This window comes from Lepisma saccharinum, chromosome 2 (genome assembly GCF_977018435.1).
Source record: "Lepisma saccharinum chromosome 2, izLepSacc3.1, whole genome shotgun sequence".
NCBI classification, from domain to species: domain Eukaryota; kingdom Metazoa; phylum Arthropoda; class Insecta; order Zygentoma; family Lepismatidae; genus Lepisma; species Lepisma saccharinum.
In genome coordinates, this window is record NC_139230.1 from 23,728,733 (window position 1) to 23,751,936 (window position 23,204).

Here is a 23,204-nt window from a genome sequence, read left to right on the forward strand (position 1 = left end):
AATAAATAAATAAATAAATATAAACATATGGTTTCCCCGTGAACCCACTGTTCAGAGAGCATCAAGGCAAACAAGTTTTGTGAAACCTTGTTTTAGTTCTGCGAGCTCTTTAAGTCGAATCACATATTTTATTATGTTTGCATACAGCCATATACTACGGATTCATTGCTGCCACCGGCATTTATATTTTTCTGTCAAATAACATGATGTCTACACTAGGGAAACAGGATCAGCTAGAGAAGCCACCGGATTAACCGTAATCATTTCGGCCAGTTTATGTATTGCTGAACGGTGTTGAAAAGTGGTAAAAATGTTTCGAAAACACCTTTCTGTACTCCAAAAAACACATCATTTTTTTTTTCTCGTTTCACCTATTTTAGAATCTTAATTCAAGATTTATGTTCCCCGGACATATATCGAAGCGAGGTCCTACTCAGTGGTATACGTGCCGTCATAAAGCTGTGGTCTTACCACACCCGTACCCAGGATTTTTTTGAGAGAGGGGCCAGATCCGAAAATGTGCATATATAACAAAATAGCTCAAATAGTTCCGCAAATTACAATGTTTTCAAATTTCCTTTAATTTTCTTATGCCAGGGCCATTGAAGAGTCATGATAATGCTATGTTTAGAAAGTAATATATTTATAAATTAAATGTTATGCATTTGCAATTATTATTACAATAAAGAACATGTCTAAATGTGAGTTAACAAATAATAATAATAACGATACATTTTCGCATCACGACTGCAGTTCGAGGAAAGGCGGGACAGGGATTAGAAGTAATGAACTGTTCTGACTAAATAGGTTAATCGGACGCCTGGTAGCCTTGCATCAATGGTTGTAGAACTAAAACTACCCAATATTGCATATTGCAGAGTTCTGTTAGCCTTCCTCTCTACATAACAAACACATTAATTTATTCAAGAACAAAATTTCAATTTTTACAAATTTCAAAAATCCTGAATGTTATTTTCGTAGTATTTTATAGGTTCATCTTTAAATATTTCATGGTTAGAGGGAGCCCATGGCCCCCATGGCCCCTCGCCTGGGTACGGACCTGGTCCTTCCTGTGAAATACACATAACCACGTTGACGTTGGGAGAAAATAGAGGGAAGGGGAAAGACCGAAGTGCCATTCCGGTACTATTGACAGTGATGTATCCTCACACCCCATAATATTCCCCTAAAGTTTCTTCACACCACCTACTATTTTCACAAAGGCCCAATTTATGTCATTTTGGATCTAAATTTACCCTTATACGTCCCTAAACACGAACTTACACCCCACAAATGGAAAATTCTGGATAAATCTCTGATTATTGTTAAATTGAAATAGCGCTTCTGTGCTTTTAGGGCATTTACCATGTGAAATTGCACTATTGCAGAGACCTTCATGGTAGAATCTGATTTCGGAGTTCAGAATATTCACCCTAATAGGTATATAGAATTCCATATTTTTTGCATTATTGAAGCCAGTGCTGTCCCAGAATATTCACAAGGTTATTTGCTAAGTTTCGTGAAATGGAGACCATGTTTCCTTTAACTTTCGATTATGTTTCCTTTAAATACATGCGTTGAAGATTGTATATAGTATTGCTTTCCGCTCCTCATTTGTTCTTATTTTACTCCCGCTGGGAGCTTCTTGCAAGAACGCGGAATTCTGGGAGTGTGATATTTTAACACAGCGGCATGGTGCATGTCGGCTCGCGGCAGCGGGAAGGACATTTTTCAGCTAGCCTATCGGATGTGGGCTTTAGTGTATTTTATAAGTGTGCAAAGGCATTTAATTCCTGTATAATGCCAAGTGAATTAAAGGACTTGTATCATATACAAATTTGTTGCTGTATCCGTTGTTATAGCCCTATGGTAAGGTATTCAATATGGCGTCATCCCCAGAGATTCTAGTTTCTTTCATGGTGTTACCTGGAAGGAATCTACAGACATTTATGGTCCTCCGCATTCCATTCAGTTTGTTTCGTGCAGGTCAGTGATCATCAGTTGTGACAGTGCTAATTGTGATAGTGTTACAGAACAAACAGTGTTTTTTGGTTTGCACGCATACATGTTTTCCGCGCATTCGTAACGAACGTTTTTTTCAACGCATTTTGTAGTGACTTTGAGCTCCGTTGCGATTACAGTAGCAATAATCGTCACGGTACGGTGGAATCAGCTGTTTCAGGAACTCGCGTTCGCAAACGCATGAAGCAATTCGCGATTAAAATTATCCGATATGTCATCTGGTGAGATTTTCAGGAACCACTCCACGTAGGACACTTTGCTCCGCTTCGCTGTGTAAAAGCCGTTCAAAGCATTGGAAACATTCGAAAGAGTGACGTCTACTGTTAAGTTTTTTGCTCTAAATCGTTTTGTGGGCCAGGACAAGTGAAAAGCTTACATGTGTTTCCTACCCCATGGAATCAACAAAATGAAATTTGTAAATAAATCAGGGAAAACAAAACTGATTGACAAGATTGGCATAACTGAAATGCGGCAAGGAAATTACGAAGAATGCACGAGTTTGTTCACTTTTTTTTTCCCGAAAATTGATTTTATTACCATGAAAGTAAGTTTTAAATTGTTCTTTATGAATATAACATATTTTTTACATTATGTATGTAATTTGGAACAGGTGCAAGTCGATTGAGTGCGAGGATGAAAATAGTTTGAGAATTAATTATTGTCTGTAATCATAAAGGTAAGTCAGAGAAAAGTAATTGACATGCTAATGTTGCTGTTTCATACAGTAAGTCAATTTTCAGTGAAGACTGAAGATACCCTCAATGAAATTGTTGTTGTTGTTAATATAATTATCCTATGTTGTTATAAAACCAGCCTGCCTGTTTGGAGAAAGAACTGCAACGGCATGTTTAAATTTTTCTCCTGCCCAAGCTATGTAATACAGGTGAATTGCTTTATTTTCAAATCATTTCTGAGAGCCCCAGTTATAACGGAGGTGCAAATGAATAGCACTGCTTTGAATAACCAGTGCGTATACATTAGTTTCGTCTGCGTTTTCCGTGTTATTTTTGCCAATCATAACTAAATGCTTCACTCTCATCACAGCTTCACCTTCGTTATAGTTCCTGAAATTCACATCGCATTCGCAATATTTAAAAATATCGCGTATTTTAAACGTCTCTTCCATACCAGCAATGACAACACCCTGCTATTACGTACTACTACTGAATGTAAACAAAGATTTATCCTACATAGAGCGGCCATATTGGAAGCGACACTAGCGCTCAGGTGGTAATTTTAATCGCGAAGCTGAACTTGAAGTTTTCTTCCGTTCTACGAGATTTCGTCGGAATGAACAATGAAGAAGCTCCGCGGAGAAAAACACAATCAACATTCAACTCCCCGTGAAGTGTGTTAGCTTCGGCAGCGGTGAGTACAAAAGTCTGGTTTCCTATAACATTCCTTTTTCTTCATTGTTTCATAGCTTTTTGCATTCTTGTGTTTATTTCTGCATTCAGTTTCGTTTCTCAGCAAGCATGGCAAACGTAAGAGCATTGATAAAAGAAAGAAGCTCCCACAAAGGGAAACTTATACGTATTCAATCGTATGTCAGTACTTACGACGAATCCTCAGCACAAATACAACAAATAAAAACCCGCATGGAACATGTAAATGCTATCTGGAGTAAACTGGAAAGCGTGTTCGACACAATAGAATCAGAAACACCCGAGGGTGAGCACGACGCGGAAAGGAATGAAATCAAAGAAATGTATTTCCATTTAAGGTCACAGATGCAAACATTCATTGACAACCATGAAAAAGCAACATGTGTTGTTACGTACCCAATAGGACCAAGTAATGTAAATAGTTTGCCAAAGAGGAATAGAGATGGCAGCACCAGGCGTGCAAGATTAAGAATTACATAATATATGCGAATAACTTTATAAATAAGAACAAAGCAAATTGGAAAGATAAAGAACAATAGAATCTACTATAAGAAGATAAAGAATATATATAAAGGAAATAAATTAATGTATATACTCGATAAATCAAACTAGTGATCATATGTAAATCGATCAAAAAACTAAAGAAGTCAAAGCACTGATACAAATTTGTGTCTGAACAGATATTACATCTGTATGATTGATTTATCATTCCCATAGCGGAAATTTTGTTTACCTCAGTGGCGGTGCGTTCCAATCGACGCCCCACAGCACTTTTTGGTTGCGCGTTTCAACCGTAGCACCTACTTGGATGCGCGTGTCAGGCGTTTGCACCAAGTATACACTCTGCTGTACCCAGTTAGTGTTGGCGCATTCCAATCGCAGCCGCAAGGGAGGAGATTAGTATATTTCCCAAAGCTTAAGGGAAAAAGTTGGAAAAAGGCTATATGAATCGTCAAAAAGCTGAAATAGAAGGAAGTCCAGATCCAGACCACCCATTAAGATGGAAGTCCAGATCCAGACCGTCCATTGAGAAGGAAGTCCAGATAGAAGAATATACAAATTGAAGAAAAGAAATAATAAAAAAAACATATTGAGATAAAACTTGACTGTAGATGAGAATTATAGAGAAAAGTAGCTCATCATGTAAATATTCTATTTTCATCTATCCTTGTTTATATAATATATTCGTTTAAACGTCTCCATTGGAAGGCATCCTGTCTGGTTTCGTTGTCTACAAAGAACCCTACCCTGTAGATATTCTAGCTGAGGTTTATGATTAAGAGTCATGCACCTTGCACCAAATGGAGGTAGCATTAAGAAATGGCGCCCAACGTGGGCTACCTCCATTTGGTGCAAGGTGCATAAATCTTAATTTCATGATTTAGTTTGGATGCTGCGCATTCCAACAGGGGGGGGGGAATGTTGCCCGTTCATGCGATTTTCAAATGGGAAGGGTATGTTTGGAAAGCAGATTCGGAAAGGGGGGAAAAAGATACGATTGTCATATGAAACATTTGTCTGTACCACCTATCATTTTCCGTGTAGAAAATGGTTTTGCAAAGAAAGGAAAGTGAGCCAAATCGAGTATACCGAGCTTAACAATTAAGATAGGTGCAGCACTATAACAGTTTCGGAAAGTACAGGACACAAGCTTTCCAACGACATGCCACGTGATGACTGCGGGACTAAAAAAGAATTAAACCGCGTGACCCACAAAAAGGGGGTCTAAAGTTAGGGAAGCACTCGAAAATTTCAAATGGCAAGGGGGGTCGAGTAATACCTCGTTTTAAAGGTCACAGAAAACGTGAAAGGGATGCGAACATGATTTTGTAATCCACTGACCGATTTCAAAATGGCGACCAAATCAATTCCGACCCCTCAAGTTGGTGTTCCAAAGTGAGGAATTACGTGCGTAAATTGCAAAACACAAACACTGTACAGAGTACATAAGATCCTGTACAAACAATTATGGTAATACGTCCGCTCTTGAAAGACCGTACTACTTTAAGCTTTGTTTGAGCTGCAACGTTTACCGCACTTCACACTTTCTCCAGGCTTAGGACTGGCAACGAATGGTTTACTGTCACGCACAATAAGGAATTCGTTGGCGTGTTTAACGGCTGCTTCGCCAACGAAAAAGGTTCTTTTTCTCACAATTGATTGCCAAACCATTGTTTGACAAGAGAAATAGGCCTAACTGAAATGATGATAAGAAAAACGAAAGAATGATCAGAAACCAATGAACAACGAAAACGAGAAGAATAGGTAAAGCACCCAGTTAGATGCACATTTACTAACTTACAGTAGATGTTCGAAATGTCTTCCCTTGGTCTCAATGCATTTCTGCACACGGGCACTGAAATCATTCTGTGCTGCAATAACGTCTGCCTCACTAATCTGCCTGCATGCAGCAACTATGCGCTCGATCATGTCGTCCCTCGTTGTAGGGCGATTTTGGTAAACGATTTCTTTCAGTCGTCCCCAGAGGTAATAATCTAAACATGTTAAGTCTGCTGACCTAGGAGGTCAGGGCACAGGCCCACCTCTACCTACCCAGCGACTACGAAACATTGCATTCACCTGATTCCTCGCTGTCAGCTCAAAATGTGCTGGGCAGCCATCTTGTTGTAGCCACATGTGTGTTCTGATGTGTAAGGGGACATCTTCGAGAAGACTGGGCAATTGTTCTTGAAGAAATGTGCGGTACACAACACCCGTAAGCCTCGCTTGAAAAAATGAGGTCCAATTTTTTTGTCCGCCGATGATTCCACACCACACATTCACAGACCATCTACGTTGATGATCAACCTCTTGCATCCACCGTGGGTTTTCGGCGGCCCAGTAATGCATGTTGTGCCGATTTACCTGACCATCACTTTTAAATGTTGCCTCGTCAGACCACAACATTTCGTCAAAGAATCGAACATTTGCATTTACTTGAGTTTGAGACCACATGCGAAAGTCTAGCCTGCTTTGAAAATCAGTTCCGTGCAGCTCTTGATGCAAGGACACGTAGTACGGATGAAATCTGTGATCCTTTAAAATCCTTCTCACTGTACTTTCGCTGACACCAGAATCACGAGCAACTTGCCTGATACTCACGTGAGGATTGAGATAGAAGGCTGCAAGTACACCAGCAGACCTCTCATCTCGAACGGGCCGAGCAATTCGTTCATTGAACATTGCCCCTTCTGCTTACACGATCGGCAAGGGTGTGAAAAACATGTCTTGAACGATGTCCCCGATCGGGATACCTTGCAGCATACATACGAGCAGCAGCAGAACTATTTCGTTGGCACTCACCCAACACCATGAGCATATCAAATGCATCTTCGTTCGTGAAATGCATTATTAGTTCACATTCAACAATTTGCCACTGCGAATTAAGTACAGGAATGGACTGTAGAACGTCCTGAGGTACCACACAATGCCTTCGACTATGCAACCACTTGTAACAGACAGCGGTGAATGAGACCAAGATTGGAGGGTGGTATTCGCGTTATCAGTGGAAGCACACTGAAACCGACTGCTATGCAGGAGAGCTCGTCACACCTCGACCCGTGGTACTTTCCGATTGCCTTTGTTGAACCGGGCAGTGGGAACAGCGTGTGCAGTCAAATGGAAATGGACGCTCCGGCAATTGGCGTACTTTGTAATTTGTCGACTGGGCCATCATGCTGTGTTGTGTACTGCAGCCTACCCAACACGTGGGTTTATGCTTATTCCTACTCGTACACAATGAACCTGAAGTTCTACTCACTGCATGTTGTACACTCACAGAGACATGTACTACTACGAAACCCCAAACCTCTCACCCGGACGTTCAGTACACTGACGTTACATTTGACGGGTGGCATGGTCTGACAATGGTAGCGAACCAGTAACCATTTAGAAACCTTGTCACGAATAAACAGCTGTTCCGCTGGCATTCTTTGTACAGGATCTTATGTACTCTGTCCAGTGTTTGTGTTTTGCAATTTACGTACGTAATTCCTCACTTTGGAACACCAACTTCAGGGGTCGGAATTGTTTTGGTCGTTATTTTGAAACCGGTCATTGGATTACAAAATCATGTTCGCATCCTTTTCACGTTTTCTGTGACCTTTAAAACGAGGTATTTGCCATTTGAAATTTTCGAGTGCTTCCCTAACTTTAGACCCCTTTTTTTGGGTCACGCGGTTTCATCCTTTTTTAGTCCCGCAGTCATCATGTGGCATATCGTTGGAAAGCTTGTGTCCTACACTTTCCGAAACTGTTATGGTGCTGCACTTATCTTAATTGTTAAACTCGGTATACTCGATTTGGCTCACCTTCCTTTCTTTGCAAAACCATTTTCTACACGGAAAACAATAGGTGGTATAGACAAATGTTTCATATGACAATCGTATTTTTTTCCCGTCTTTCCGAATCTGCATTCCAAACATACTCTTCCAATTTGAAAATCGCACGAACGGGGCATGTGCCCCCCACTAAAACCATAAAGGGTGGCTTTCGTGCTGTTTCAAATACTTTCTACCGATTCTTTTGGTCCAACTTAGTGGCGCAGTTTTTTGTTTCAACTTGATACGATCTCCCGTTCTCGAGAAAAAGGTAGTGTCTGGGTCGCTCTGAAACACCCTGTATATTAAATAGCTTATTTTATTTTATTGTTATATATATATATATATTACATAAATAATAAATATATACTTATTGAATACATGAATATCCACAGTGGCGAAGCCTCATAAGAGATAAGAGAAGGCCCAGAGACCTCTATTACGGAATATTTTATTACTTACAATTCCATTAAACTGCGCTTAATACATGAAAGCTGAAATTTTAGGTCTTACGATAATTACAGCAAATTTCCACCCCTGCCTGCATGCAGTGAAGCATGATTGCATTGAGCCATTGCTTTAATGATTAGTAACAGAAAACGCACTACTTTTAAAAGTGTGGAAGTACACATGCAAACGTATTGAGAAAATCCATATTTCTGAAGCTTTCTGATCGATGTGTTAAAAGGAAAGTTGCCCGTGGCCGTGTTCTCATTTACCATTTCATCATTTTATATATCTTAGTATAATTTTAACAAAAACGTCGCATACTAAAGAAGAATTACACGAATGAAAGAGTTAAATGGAAATAATTTAATGACAGATTTAGTTTATTTTACTTCACTATTCTACGATTTTTGGCTGATCGCGAAGGTAGTCGATGAGATTGGGGCAATGTGGTATATTTTATTTGCTAAGCGCTATATTTTTCATATTTCAACATATAAGACATTTCTGATTCTAAAGTGGCGTAACAAAACGATTCTTTCACCTTTTACAGATATTTTCAAATCGCAGACTGCTATTATGAAATGAAACTATCAGTAATTTTAGAGTATTTCTAGGCTACAGTTTTGCAACGAAGCCTTTCAAATATAGTGCATGGTTGGAGAGGGCCGAGGTGTCAAATATCGGGCAAGTCGCCACGCTTCGCCAACAACTTTAAAATTGGATATTTTGATATGTAATTATCATAGCAGATAGGTACTTGGTATTGCGTTTGAATGAAATCAGTTTGAGCTTTACATGTCTTTGTCTTTTCAGATCAATGGCCCCTCTTAGATGTTTCAGATTTGAGAGAAGAACCTAAGACTGAAGGCGATCCCCCCACTAACCCCCAACCACGAGAAGTTTAAAATATCGATCATGCCTCGACCTTGCCACCTAAAACTAACCTCCCAAAGTTAAAATAAATCACCCGTGAACATAAGAATGAACGGTGTTATCTCTCTCTGAGGTCTAAAACTAAGCCATTAGCCCTAAGCATGACGTTTAAAATAAAACAGTAAACTTTTAATAAATCTAAATGGCCAAGAAATAAAAGTTCCTCCCTTCCCACGAGAGGAGGTAGTTCATACACTCCAAAGTTTGCAGCGTTAAAGCCCGAAAGGGCAGAGAACTGATGGTGTATCGGAACGATACTTGTCTGTCTCTAGTCTCATCTTTTTATGTCCTTTCACACAGAAAATATAAATTAGTAAAGAAAACGTAAGGAGAGAAGTAAAACTTACCAATCTCTTGATTCTATATCAGGCGACTAATTGCAGTGCACTGATGCTTGATCTTGCAGTCCGTCTACTTTCTGCTAATGATTTAAATGTATATAAACTATATATTGAGTTATATCGGTTGGTGCGGAAGGAAACCAAACTCATCACTACAATTTGCAGAGTAAATGCCGAAAGACGCCTTCAGCAGTTATTCTACTTGTCGTCTGACCAAGTCTAAATTTGGAAACGAAAGGGGAGACTAGTCTAGACTTGAATTTCCAAGAACTTACTAGGTGCACCTATTCTCATGGCCGATAACCTTTTTGACAGCAAGGGGTCTCTAAATGAAGCTCGTGTTCGGAAAGTGCTCCGGAAGATTTAAAGCTAAGCTGTCCTCTGTGTCCCTTCCTGGTGCATTGTTATATGCGAGCACACTTGTAGCTACAAAACCTGACAGGCTTCAAAGCAAAACTGGAAACAGAAGCAGCGAATTCCTACGGAGATACTTGATTTGAAGAGACCTGACTGCGATGTATCGTGCTTTTTGTTGTTAACGGAAACTTGAGTGCACGTTCACAAATCTAGTGCAAAAATATTTTTCCAAATATTCTTCACAACCAAGATAAGTTGAAATATATGTAGTCTCATTTTTTAGGGCGTGACTGGGGGGAGGGGGAGCAAAAAGACAATCTTGCTCCTCCTCTGTGGCTTCTTAACATCAGGCAATACTGAGAGCACTTGTGGGTAGAGGCGGAACAACTAAGGGAGCAACTTTCATTTCTTGGCCATTTAGATTAATTAAAAGTTTACTGTTTGCTTTAAACGTCATGTTCAGGGCTGATGGCTTAGTTTTAGACCTCAGAGAGAGGTAACACCATTCACTATTATGTTCACATGTGATTTTGTTTTTTAACCCGTGCTAATAGCACCGTGCCATGTAGGCACATTTAAGGGATGTGGGAGTAGGACCCACACATTTTCGATCTCGGGACATTTTGGAGGTGATGTGATCAGCACCATGCTCCAGCAGCATTTACCCCCCCCCCCCCCCAGGGTTGTCCCCAGGTACCCATTCATTTTAGGCTGGGTGAGCCCGGGAGCAGGTATTTGCTGGGATAAGGCCGCTAAAATTCCGATCTTAGATCACCCACCACGGAAATCGAACCCGAGTCTCTGCGTGGCAGTCAGACGCCCTACCCATTAGACCACTGCGTCGTCTCGCATTCGTCTCGAATTTCTTCCCACCTTCGCCTTTTTACCTAGTATTCTCAAGCTACACCTGCCCCCTGCTTCGGAGCCCTTGCATCCATGGAATGTAGTTGCAGAAGAGATTTAAAATTAGGCTGCTCTCTGCGCCCTTTCCATCGGGGTACGCGGGATTTATTTTTTCACACCGACCGCATCTGTCCGTAAAATTGAAGCGGCGAATTTCTAAGGGGATAATTTCACCCACTTGATTTGCGGAGACGTCGCCGCGATTCTAATCTGCACATGGACCTGTCTGTCACATACTTCTTGCTGGTATCGAAACTTGAGTCCACGTTCATTTAACGAGTGCATAAATATGTTTCCATTTTTTTTCAAAACGAAAGACAAGTTGGAAAAAATATAGTCTCATTTTTTGCACGCGACCGTGGGGACAAAAAGACGCCCTGAACTAAAGGCAAGCCCCGGCACCTACCGGCCTGTTGGGTAAGAATGAGTCAAGGCAATGACTTAATACATTTTCCTGCTACCCCACAAAATAGGAAATAGTTGGTCTGGATAGTCCAATAGACTAACCGATTCTCCAACTACTCACTGATAATGGCAACAGACAAGCTGCGAAGCTTTGTTTTTAAAATACGTTTAGCTGTGGTATCACCAAGAACAGTGACAATACTAACTGTTGTCGATAGGATTTGTGCAGGGAGAGAACACCACTACGTTAATGACATCAGCCAGCTTTTTATTTCCTCTTCCGGCTTCTATGTTGAGAAGTGGTTAGCACAGAGGGCTACGACACCAGGGTTCCCTTGTTCGAATCCCGCCCTGGGCATGGGGATGTTCTTTGTGAGTTCCCCTTCATCAATTTCATCATGTCATCCATCACTCATCCTCATCTTTTCGAATAGCAGAAAAGCGAAGTAAAATAAACCAAATCAATCAGTCGATCAATCAGTTAATCAAACATTCAATTGATCAATCAGTCAGTTAATCAAACAGTCAATCAATCGATAGATCAAATAAAATTGATGAAGATAGTGCGCATGCTCCGCAGTAGCTCCGCCTTTAAGCGAAGTAAAATAAGCAAATCAATAATAATAATAATATTAATAATAGCATTACTGCTACTACTATTACTATTATTATTGGTACGTTTATCCTGGTACTTGCCCCCTCCCCAGACAAAAGTTGCGCCTCTGTACATACTTTGCATGTACACGTAAACTAGATAGATAATGAATAAGCGCTGTTATATGTCTATTCTTGTAGTCTTTTTACCTATTCATGTAATAATAATAATAATAAATTTGTATAATTTATTATTATGAATAGAACTACAAATTATATTAACGTATTAATTAGAAACATATTATTATTATTTCTAAGACACTCTGTTCGGACCCCTCCTGAAATATATTTATAGATTCATGCCTGTGTGCAAGCAAATAAAAGTGTAACTTTAATTAATAATACCGACATAGATTCATAATATGCTGTATATATTGTATATATTCATAATATAGAACATATTATATCGTAACACTCACCAAGTATCTGATATCACAAATATTATGGAGTTCTTTAGATGAAGGGAAAAACTGGCGAAAAAGGGAAAGGGAAATTGTTGCCTGAGGTTGTGGCAACAGTGAGTCAGAGCTTATTATTTGTTGCCGTTCGGTCGAGGGGGAATGTAGGCAAGCCGTCCTAATTTCTGGCATAAACAAATAGCTTTTTAGGCTAGAAGTTGCATAATATAAATTGAACCATGGCAGAGCAATTCACAAAAAGTATTTTAAAAGTTGTGGTAGCACAAATTTCGCAGACTATTGGATGGCATGGTATGCAAAGTACTGCCTTGGAGATGATGGTCGATGTTCTGCACCGATACTTGCAAGAAGTAACAAGAATGATACATCGATATGCAGAACACTGTAAGTATTATCATTATTCCTTATTATATTTGTGTCGTATGCGGATTACTTTTCATACTTCTTATACAATACAAAGTATCGTTACTTCGGGTGTGTATTTTAGGCTTTGTGTGCATCTTGTGGAAGATTTTGGTGAGAAAAGCTATATTCCATGTATTTACACATTACCAGAGACCCGATTTCTATGCATTTCTGTTAGTGTACTGCAAATTTTGATGTTTGTATAATCACCATCCGAATAAATATCTCGTATGTCATTACAGTTTGAGAGCATCATGGCCTAACTTCTGATTGCTGAAGTGTAATCTCGATTGTACATGCACCTGTTTTGTGCTTTATAATTTGGCTACATGGCTAAGTACACATGTTGAAGTATTTATTGCGGAAAAATTGATGTGCCACATAGATTTCCACATGCATATTTCACAGTAAAAACATAATTTTAAGTCAAGTTATGTAAAGTTAAGCTAGTCATAACTGGATCAGAAAGTGCTTTGGAATACTGGAATGATTGAGGATGTATGTTCATAGCTTCCAGAAGCTAATTGGTACAGTCAAAAGCTTCTGTAAGTATTATTATATATTTGAAAACCAGCTTATGTGAGCAGCCATTCATGTTTTACAGTAATCATAAACGTGGAGCTGTGCTGGTTTTTCATGAAAGTCTCAAAGGGTGTTTCTTGCTTGAGATGAGATGTTGAATGCATTTAAGGATGTTGGTGACAGTTTCATACATCGGAGACTCATTTCTTCAATTTTACACAAAGAACTACTTACAGAAATGAGTTTCTCCAAGGTTTACAATGTTCGTCGAGGTATTTTCTTTCATCATGGAATATATTTGCCGGGAAATCACGTATTTTGCAAGAGAAATATTTCACCGATGCACAATTACCATTGCTTTCATCACGGTTAGGATAGGTTGGGCAATATAGTGAAAAAACTGTGTGTTTGGAAACACTTACCGCTGCTTACATCATCAGATGCTCGCAACATCCGGTTCAAGTACATGGATTGAAATGCAAGCAACAGCTTTCGTGCATTGGACAGACATTATTATAGAAAAATACATGATATAGCAGCCAAATACATTGAAAAATGTGAGATAACACTTCTACGACCTTCCAAAATTACACAGAAACTCAATTCCGTAAGTACTTTCAGTACCAGTTAGATATAGTGAAAACACATTTAACTAGTTTATTTCCAAATTATTTACATTTGTACTTACCTTATATGCATAGCGGAACTTGGGATTATGTTTTTATCACTGAAAAAAGGGTAATTTTTCACATTACAAGTATTTATTGATCGTTGCTATATGGCGGGCAAATCTTGACTCACGTTATCTATCGTCAGCTGTACTGAACTGAAAAATGCCACACAAACTATTCACAAAAATTTTTCCAGCGAAAACTGATCCACAAACCATTCACGGAAGGTTAGGTTAGGCAAACATAGAGAATTAAATTTGGGTAAGAAAACCACTCGCACGTAATCTTGTAACTACCGCGTGGTTACTACACTAACACTTATTAACTGAAAAATTATGGTTTTTAGGCTAACATTGATCCACAAACCATTTACGAAAAGTTAGATTAGGTTCAGTAAGGTTAGGCAAACATAGAAAATTAAATTGGAAAAAGAAACCACTCACAAGTCATCTGGTAAAACTACCGTGGTTGCTACACTGACAGGGGGTTACATATTTGAACGCACAGAACATTTGATTCACGTAGTCGGCGGTAATGGTGGCACGAGCTATCGCACAACGGAGATACATTAATGTTGAAAATGACATTATTTACCGGCTGAATAAGTTGCACAAATGGAAAAAACACTATTCCCAGCTTCCAAAAGTCCACAGGAACTCAATTCCGTAAGTACTTTCCTGTCATTTCTCCTGAAGAAATGTGTTTTCACTATATCTAACTGTTACCGTACTTTCTCCTGTAAATTTGAAGAAATCCATTTCCCGGCTATGACATTTTTACTCTTTCTTTTTAACTATGCTTGCCTAACATAAACATACCTAACCTTACCTTATCGGAAAAGGTTCATGGGGCTATCCGCAAATGGTTCGTGGGGCTATCGGCCAGCTACCGTGCATAATGGTTCATGAGGCTATCCGTGAGCTACCCATGCATAATGTATAATTTCCACTGGTGACTAACACGATAGGTATTGTTCGGTGAAGAAGGTTGTAACACTGCATACCCACAACATGAGTCAAGATGTGCCCACCATATTGTGTGTTCCAGAAGTGAAGAAAGGAATAAGAAAAAGTACTCAGAATGTGAAAAATTGCATTTGTTTTCGTGTAAAAAGCATAATGGCACCTTGAACTATGTTCCGAAATACAAAATATGCAATTTTAATGTGTCTCCGATCTATGAAACTGGTACCAGGATGTTTTATTAATACTGTAAGAGCCCTAAACCTAACCTGCCTAACATAACAATGAAAGCATTTCACAAAACATAACACCCGTTCGTACCTCACCCATATAAAGCAGATGGCAGTGGTAATCCATATCCAAGATGACAGTAAACGAAATGGCTGCTCGCAATCACATGCAGAAGGGAAGAAATCGTCCAGAAAATGTATAATTACTGAATTGTGTTTACAAAGATAGAAATCGAACCATATATAAAATGCCTGTATACCATGATTAATTCTGGATTAAACGATCGGAACTTGGGCCAATCAGGACTATTGTGCAAAGTATTTTTGCCTGGGACCACTTGATTGCAAAGTGACAATGGTGCTGGTGACTGACCATACACCTTAGAACATTATGAAGTTTTTTTTATTATCACGAGGTGGTGAATGCTATTTTAACCAGTTGGTGAGAATAACCGTGAGTGCGGAAGACCAGAAATCACACAATCGGTTATTGGAAGTATTTACGGAAGTAATTTTTATGCTAAGAATGAGTAGCGTAACCCAGGCAGATAACCTACAACAACTGGGGGCTTGTGCTGATCACACATCACCCCGTAACTGGTTGGATGATTGCTCACCTCTGCTGAGGCATCTGGGAGAGAGCCTGGCAGTCGGTAGGTAGGCTTTGGCCCTCAAGGGCTGTTGAGCCACGGATGATTATTATTATATACTCCTGCATGGTTCTTTGTATGCAAGCAGCCATCTGTTTAGTGTTGTCTTGGACATGGACTGCTGCTGCCATCTACTTTACATATAGTGGGTGAGAATAGGCATTATGTCATGAAATGCTTTTGTTGTTAGGTCAGACAGGTTAGGTTTCGAGCATTAGCACAGGTTAGGTTTAGCATTAAAATAGCATCCCTAAAGGTTTTCTTGACTGACTGTACCACCTTGAGAATTATGTCAAAGTCCACTTTATGCACATTAAGGCTCATCGGGACTGGACCTACAGTCCTCTGCTGAGGCATCTGGGAGAGAGCCTGAAGTGCGATCCGAACCACTTGTGCCTCCACCGGGTATTCAATTTGTTTTAATTGATAGATTTTGATGCAATGTATTGTGTGTTTCAGGGTGCGGAAACCACAAATAACCAAGATAACTAATCCCAAAGTATGGCAAGCATAAGTAAAGAAACCTATGTCAGAGTACTTTCATGTAAACGCTTGTATGCACACTTAAATAATAAATAAAAAAACAACATGCAAGTGATATTGCCAGCAATTTCAGCAGTCCTAACCTAACAAAGCAATAAGCCACGTACCATTGTGGCATGCCCTATGGTGCTGCCCCTGTGCATCAGTATCAGTGTGACAAGCATTGGTCCAATTTTCACATCCTAGAACAGTTCCCACTGTTCTGTGAACACATGTAAAGCCAGATAAAACATGTGTAATTTCTAATGGCATTAAACCTAGCACTCCTAACCTACCAGCAAAGATGGCATGATGTGATGAATGGTACTATGTAAAAATCAACCAACCATCCATGATAAGGGTAGAGAAAACTAAAAATAATTCAGGTGCCATGCCCATATTCTAGGAGTCATCTTTTTTCCCCCAAATGCAGCTTAAGAAAGCCTTGAATCCAACTAAGATAGGCTATGAAATATGATTTTCCTAAATAAAGATCAACTGGTAACAGCATGAATAGCTATGCAGTACATTCTAAAACATGGCTGACTCTATCATGTCAGTTCAGTTTTTAAAATTCGTCTAGCAAGTGCAAAAAAATGTATAATGGCATGTTTATTATTCTGATTTAGTGATGCCCATGATACAGAAAAACACATACTGTATTCGTTATTTAAAAGTAATGGAAATTTTCGTAAAGAGACATCTGAATTTAAAAAATCAGGTGCCAAGCCAAAATTTTCATGCAGCTGGGCACCCTGTGTTTTTCTACACCTGATCCATTGCTTCATATCCCTCCTCGGAGTAACAGCTCTGCCAGTACAGAGAATCTGGATTCAGTTCTATCTTGGACAAATAATTTAGGGAAAGGAGGTGGTAGAATTTACTCTTTTCCATATATGTATGGACATGGCCACCTGCAGGAGTCACTTGTCCCTCCTCCTTCGTATTTTTTATTTTAAAATGGCTTTCATCATCATCATCATGTAATGGCATGTAAATAATAGGGTAACAGTTCGGTATATCGGAGACACATTAAAATCAGATATTTTGTCTTTCGCATGGTTCGTACTTACCAATTGTGTGTTGCGGAACATAGTTCAAGGTGCCATTATGCTTTTTACACAAAAACAAACACGATTTTTCACATACAGTAGTTTTTTATTCCTTTTTCGCTTCCATAACACACAATATGGTTGGCACAGGTTGACTACCGTTGCAGGTATGCAGTGTTTCCAACCTTCTTCACCGAAAAGTACCTACTATCGTGTTTGTCACGTGTGCAAATTGTACATTATGCACGGGTAGCTGACGCATAGCCCCACGAACCATTCACGGATAGCCCAACGAACCATTTCTGATAAGGTTAGGTTAGGCAAACATAGTTAAAAAGAAAGGGGGTTGGGAACACTGACAGGGGGGTTACTTCATCAAACATATGCAGCATCCGGCTCATGTAGCGAAAGCAATGGCACTTGTGCATCGGTGAGATATTTCTCTTGAAAAATACATGAATTCCCTGGTCAAATAGATTCCACGATGATAGAAAATACCTCGACGAACATTGGAAACCTTAGAGAAACTCATTTCCGTAAGTAGTTTCTTCTGTAAAAATAAAGAAATGTGTCTCCGATATACTGAACTGTTACCAATATAAGAATTTCTTGTTCGCATTGCTCATGATAATTTTTCCTGCAGGTACCCACTGAACTCTGGGACTTTCAATTTGGGCCCAAGTTCCTATTGTTTAATTGTGAATTTATCAAGGTGCATGGGCATTTTTTTTATGTGATTTGATTCTAATTATGTACATACTTCTGAATCTTAGTGATTAATTACATTTAGTGTGCATTTTCTGGAGAACAATTTTTCCCTTCCGTATGATTCTTTGTTTGTAAACGGCTATTCATTTACTTTCATCTTGGATATGGACTGATGCTGCCATCTACCTCATGTGCATGGGGTGCGAAGGGGTATTTTGTCACTAAATACTTTTGTTATTAGGTTTGGTGAGTCAGGTTTAGGGCTCTTACAATTAAAATGACATCCTTAAATGCTTTAAACACCTGGTGTTGAGAAGGAAATACACTTTGAACCTCACATGAAATCTGGAAGTCAGGTAGGTCTCTGACATCAACCACTTCCTGCATGATTTCATAAATCATACCACATAAAATCGGTAATTACTCACTTATAATGCATCTCCATGCACGAAAAACAATGACAAACATTCATATGAATGACAATCTTCCCAACCCACTAAATACTTTCAAGTGTCTCACAGGTGTACTGTAACGGTTGTCGGGCCTATGCCCAAGCATTATTGTTAGGGGTTATGTAATTTAAGATGTTTGGGTTTGGAGCTGAGTGAGTATGTATTATTATCTAGGTAGAGTTTTAATACTAGGTAGGAGAATTTGTGAGCTGTATATATAATTAGGTGCATAAGTAATGATTAATAATAAATAACAAGGTTTATTATAGATAACAGATGTGGCTGATATATGCAGAATATCCCAACCTATGTGTTAAGGGGAGGGAGCTGAAATGAAAGAAGGGTATATTAGCGATACTTAGTAATCTTGTAGTGAAGTTCCTTGTCCATCTTCTAAGTGCCTGAAGACAACCTGGACTTGGCTCGGTGGATAGCCATCTTGGGTCAGAGACTGGACAGCGCCTCCGGCTGTTCCTCTGATCTGTTGGTCGACTAACCTACCTCTAGTCTTGTGACTAGGGCTTATATACTTCAGGTGTGGCCAAAGAATCCTTAGGCAGGGTTATTTCTGTTGCCTCTATGTCGTTGTGTAGGAGGTCAGGGAGACATGGACAGAGGTCTGACTGTCGTTGCATCGTGTCATCAGTCGTTCGCATGTGGGACTCTCCGCACGTGGAGTAGCTGATTGTATTTGGTTCCTAGAAACCTCAGTAACCACAGCTTTCCTGTTGTTGCTGACCTTACTTCACCAAAGGGTAGCAAGTGCATGTGGACTGAAGACAGGCAAGATAAGATCGATCCACAGTGCCTTGAGTGCATCCTGTTGTGAACCACACCCATTTCCAAGTTTACAGAAAGTCATGAACGTACAGAAACTTACACGTTACAGTATGGAGGGCCATCATCACTGCATCCCTTAGCAAAGAATTGCATGTGTTTGGTTCACATGCATGCCAGGTGACATTTCACTTCACTGTGAATGCCATTATTCATGCTGCAGTGGTTAGCCTAGCATACTCTGAAGACAGGGATCCTAGGCATGGGTATTTGTCTCATCATCACAATTACCAAAAATGGCAGAAAAGTAATGTAAAACAACCTAATTCAGTCAATCAACTTCACTATGAACATAGTGGCAAAGAATGTAATTAATATGTTAATGTACATAACTGTTAGTTTAATTGCTTTTTTCTGTACTTGCAGGTGGCCACACAACACCTACTCTTGATGACTTGGGCATGGCTTTTCGGGAGATGGGAATTAGCATCCAAGATCTGGAGGAATATGTACGCTATGTTGACCCTGTTCCTTGTGTTGTAGATGTGCCAAAGTATCCTGTAGCAAATGAGTCCCATTTGAATTTCCTGAAACCTGGGAGTAGAGAGGTAGTTCATCGACCTGTACATGTTCATGAACATCTTCCACCTATGCACCCAGAGATGGAAGGTGAGTCTTAAACATTTTTTGTTTTTATTTTTTGCATTGTAATTGCTGTCTTTTTTTCTCTCAGTCCAAGCTTGACATGCTGTTTTACTTTGTATAGCAACATGTTTTTTTAATAGTGGTGTACAGCTAAGATAATTTGAAACATTTGTAAAGATATTGATAGTTGTAATACAATAATGATTCTTTAGCTAGGAAAAGAATACTATACTATATATAATAGCAGGGTGCATTTTTTATTCCCTTGTAGTAAAATATAGGCTTTAAAGTTTAAAGTGGGATCCAAACCACTATGTGCCTCCACCAGGTATCGAACTCAGGACCCCTTGATTACAAGGTTACTGCAGTGCTAAAGACATTGCATAATAAGAAATTTACTTTTTTTTAGAAAGTAAGGCATTGAGAATATTCATACAGATTATGACAAAATGGCAAACTTTTGCACTAAATTATAAGATATTTATAGATATATCGGATTGGTTAAATGATCGGTAATTTTACCTATAAACTGATTTGCCTATATCGGCTGATACCAATAGAGTACCGATTAATCTATCCCATCCCTGATATAATGTATATATGCATTGATGATGCAAGAAGGGTTGGTGGGCAGAACTTCCATTACGAAAGGGAGAAGAGGAGGTCACAGCACTTTGTACAAAGCAAACATGGTCGTAATAGGTTATGTTAGAAGGCCAATATAATTTAATATTTGTAGAACATCATATTGTATTCACAGCTTTGTTAAGAAATGCTCTTGGTTATGAGGCATTGTGGGAACATTTATGGAAAAGTAATTATACGGCATACATTTTTAGAAGCAATATCGGGCAGGGCCATGCAGAGGGTGTTCTTGGCAACATGCCAATGGCAGGAGTGCAACGTTACAGTTAGGAAACTGAGGCGCGCAAGTTATACACCAAGTTCTGTATTATTCTTGCGCACAAGAAGTTTTCATAAAGCTTGCCACTTTAGTGTTCATCATAAGATGGGGCACGACATTTTGAACCTGACTGTCCAAGTCCCATGAATTTCTGTCACCTAAAGTTGGAGTTATCATTTGTTGAAAAAACACTGGAAACAACACGTCTCAACACATACACATAATGACCCTTTCATTTTCCTTCCGTCTTGCTTTTGTTTTTCATTGACAACGCTGAGTTGTTGTGTCTTGGGAAAGGTATGGGTGTTAAATTCAGGTGAATATACACAATGACCCTTCATTGTCATGGGCGTTCACGAACATTGGGAGTCTGAGTCAGTTTGAGTTCAGCGTTTTCGTAGCAAGGGCAGTGTAAAATTATTTTACACATATGCCACAAAGAACAGTTGTGAGATAATTAAATACAGCCTTTATTGATTGATTGGTTGAATTGATTTATTTTACTTCGCTATTCTGCCACTTTTGGCTAATCGCGAAGATGAGGATGAGTTATTATATGATGAAATTGATGAAGGAACACTTACAAAGAAATCTTATTTTTAAAGTGTATTCTTACTTCAAGGAATTGACGTCTGAAGAATCAGTGTTTTCTCAGGGTCGTGAAGTTATGGCTAAAGTGTGTGGTGTAGTGTGCATATGGTGTCTCGTATTATAAAACAGGGTAAAATATCTACCACAGAAATCGCTGAACCCGTATTCAAATCTTCTGGGAAATATGCTAGAAAACAGAAACAAGAGTGATGATGATGACCTTGCAGTTCCTCTACAATATACCTTCAACCTTCTTTCAGGTACGAGTTTCTCTTACATGCTTCAGGGATATGATATTATAATCCTGCATAGAAATATTCCCTATATTATTTTACTGTGCTCAAATATAACGTGAATGCATTACATATAAAAAACTGAATATTGGAAACAGCGAATTCTCTGTCTTTCCCTTCCGCTAGCAGTTCATTTGTCAACAGCGCAATAGCACTTGCAGCATATTGGCTGAACTCATGTTCCTTCTAAAAGCATACACCATATAGTGTGATTGCAAACACTGCTTTGAAGGGCGGAGAACTCATTATAAGGGTCACTGCCCTTATGGTAAAGTCGAATTATTTCTCCCCAGAGCTCAAGTTGTTGCGCTGGACCTATAGCATCACTTTTCTCCACATTTGGCTAATTGCAATGATGAGGATGGGTGATGTTACTATGTAATTGATAAAGGGACTCTCACAAAGAGGCCAGGGTTTGAACCCGGGATCCCTGGCATCGTAGCCTTGCTGTAATAACCACTCTACCACGGAGGTCAGCTCCACTGATGGGAAAGTAATTTTCTGTCAAGCTAGTATGAAGTAGATATCTTTAACTGTTAAACTGGTTTACAAATAAGCATTTCTCTCTCAGTTTGATATAATGGACATGTTCAAAACTCTCAGCTGCTGATGTAATTTCCAACTCCTCTGAAAATGTTTTTCTACCTATTATTCGGAAACAAGGATAAATGGTGAACAATACACGCTGTGACAAGCCGTCATCTTACATTAACTCAGTTCTGAATATAACAGTGCTAAATTATGTGAAAAACTTCAGTTAATGGCCTTGTGTTGAATAAAGATAATTACACTAGGAAGCGCTTGGAAGTTAGCTGAGGATGTTTGGCCAAGTGTCGGGGTTAGCTGCGGGAATCCCATGTTCCCACATTCCCCCTCACTTCAAGCACTAACACTAAGTCAAACGATATTATTTATTCTAAAATTTCAAGCCCATACCCAGATAAACAGCTCATATACTCGTGCATAGAAGGAAAAACCTGCCTATTTGAGAGGTTTTAATGCCTATAAATCTGCACCCTAATAATAAATAAAAATGATAATACATACTCTTCTTATTAAATACATATTTGAGGAGTGCAGAAATCAGAATTCACAAGATCGGTGAGGCTATTCTGCCCAGTCGATGGGCTATTCCGCCCAGCATGCTTTTGAGTCGAAATCACAAGCATTTTACTACAAGTAAACATTGTTGTCCCTTTGCACCCACACACACTTCATGGAACCATGTTCCACATTTATGGCACCAATGCTGCCAGTACACTTTATAATTTTGAGAAAGAAAACAAACAAAAAAAAACATTTTTTTTATGAATATGCCATAATTAACCCCATAAATTGTCTCTAATGCATAGAAAATTATCATTCTTTTGCCAGTTTGATAAATACCTAGAGGCATATATTTTTGGTAAATAAAAGAGCAAAATTTCGGTACAAAAACTGAGTCAATTTTGTGTTCAATAGCTGTAAATAAAATAAAATTTCGCTGTTATAGCGGTGAAAAAGCGGTATATAAAATGACATTTTGGTTTTAAAAAACGTGAATATTGATTTAAAAACTGCACATACTACACAAAATAAACTTAGCCCTTCTGATAGCACATATACGTCATTACCAGTTTATTCCTGTATAAA

At 39.1% G+C, this 23,204-nt stretch overlaps 1 protein-coding gene across 1 annotated transcript in view; it reads left to right on the plus strand.

Moving 5' to 3' along the window:
• The first annotated feature begins 12,298 nt into the window (after positions 1-12,298).
• Taf3 (TBP-associated factor 3) overlaps positions 12,299-23,204 on the plus strand; it is a 65,758-nt gene continuing 54,852 nt past the window's right edge. The window contains exons 1-2 of the mRNA XM_083117157.1: positions 12,299-12,572; positions 19,566-19,808. Of these exons, the coding sequence (XP_082973283.1) occupies positions 12,407-12,572; positions 19,566-19,808 (409 nt within the window). The 5' untranslated portion in view covers positions 12,299-12,406. The remainder of the gene's footprint in view (positions 12,573-19,565; positions 19,809-23,204) is intronic.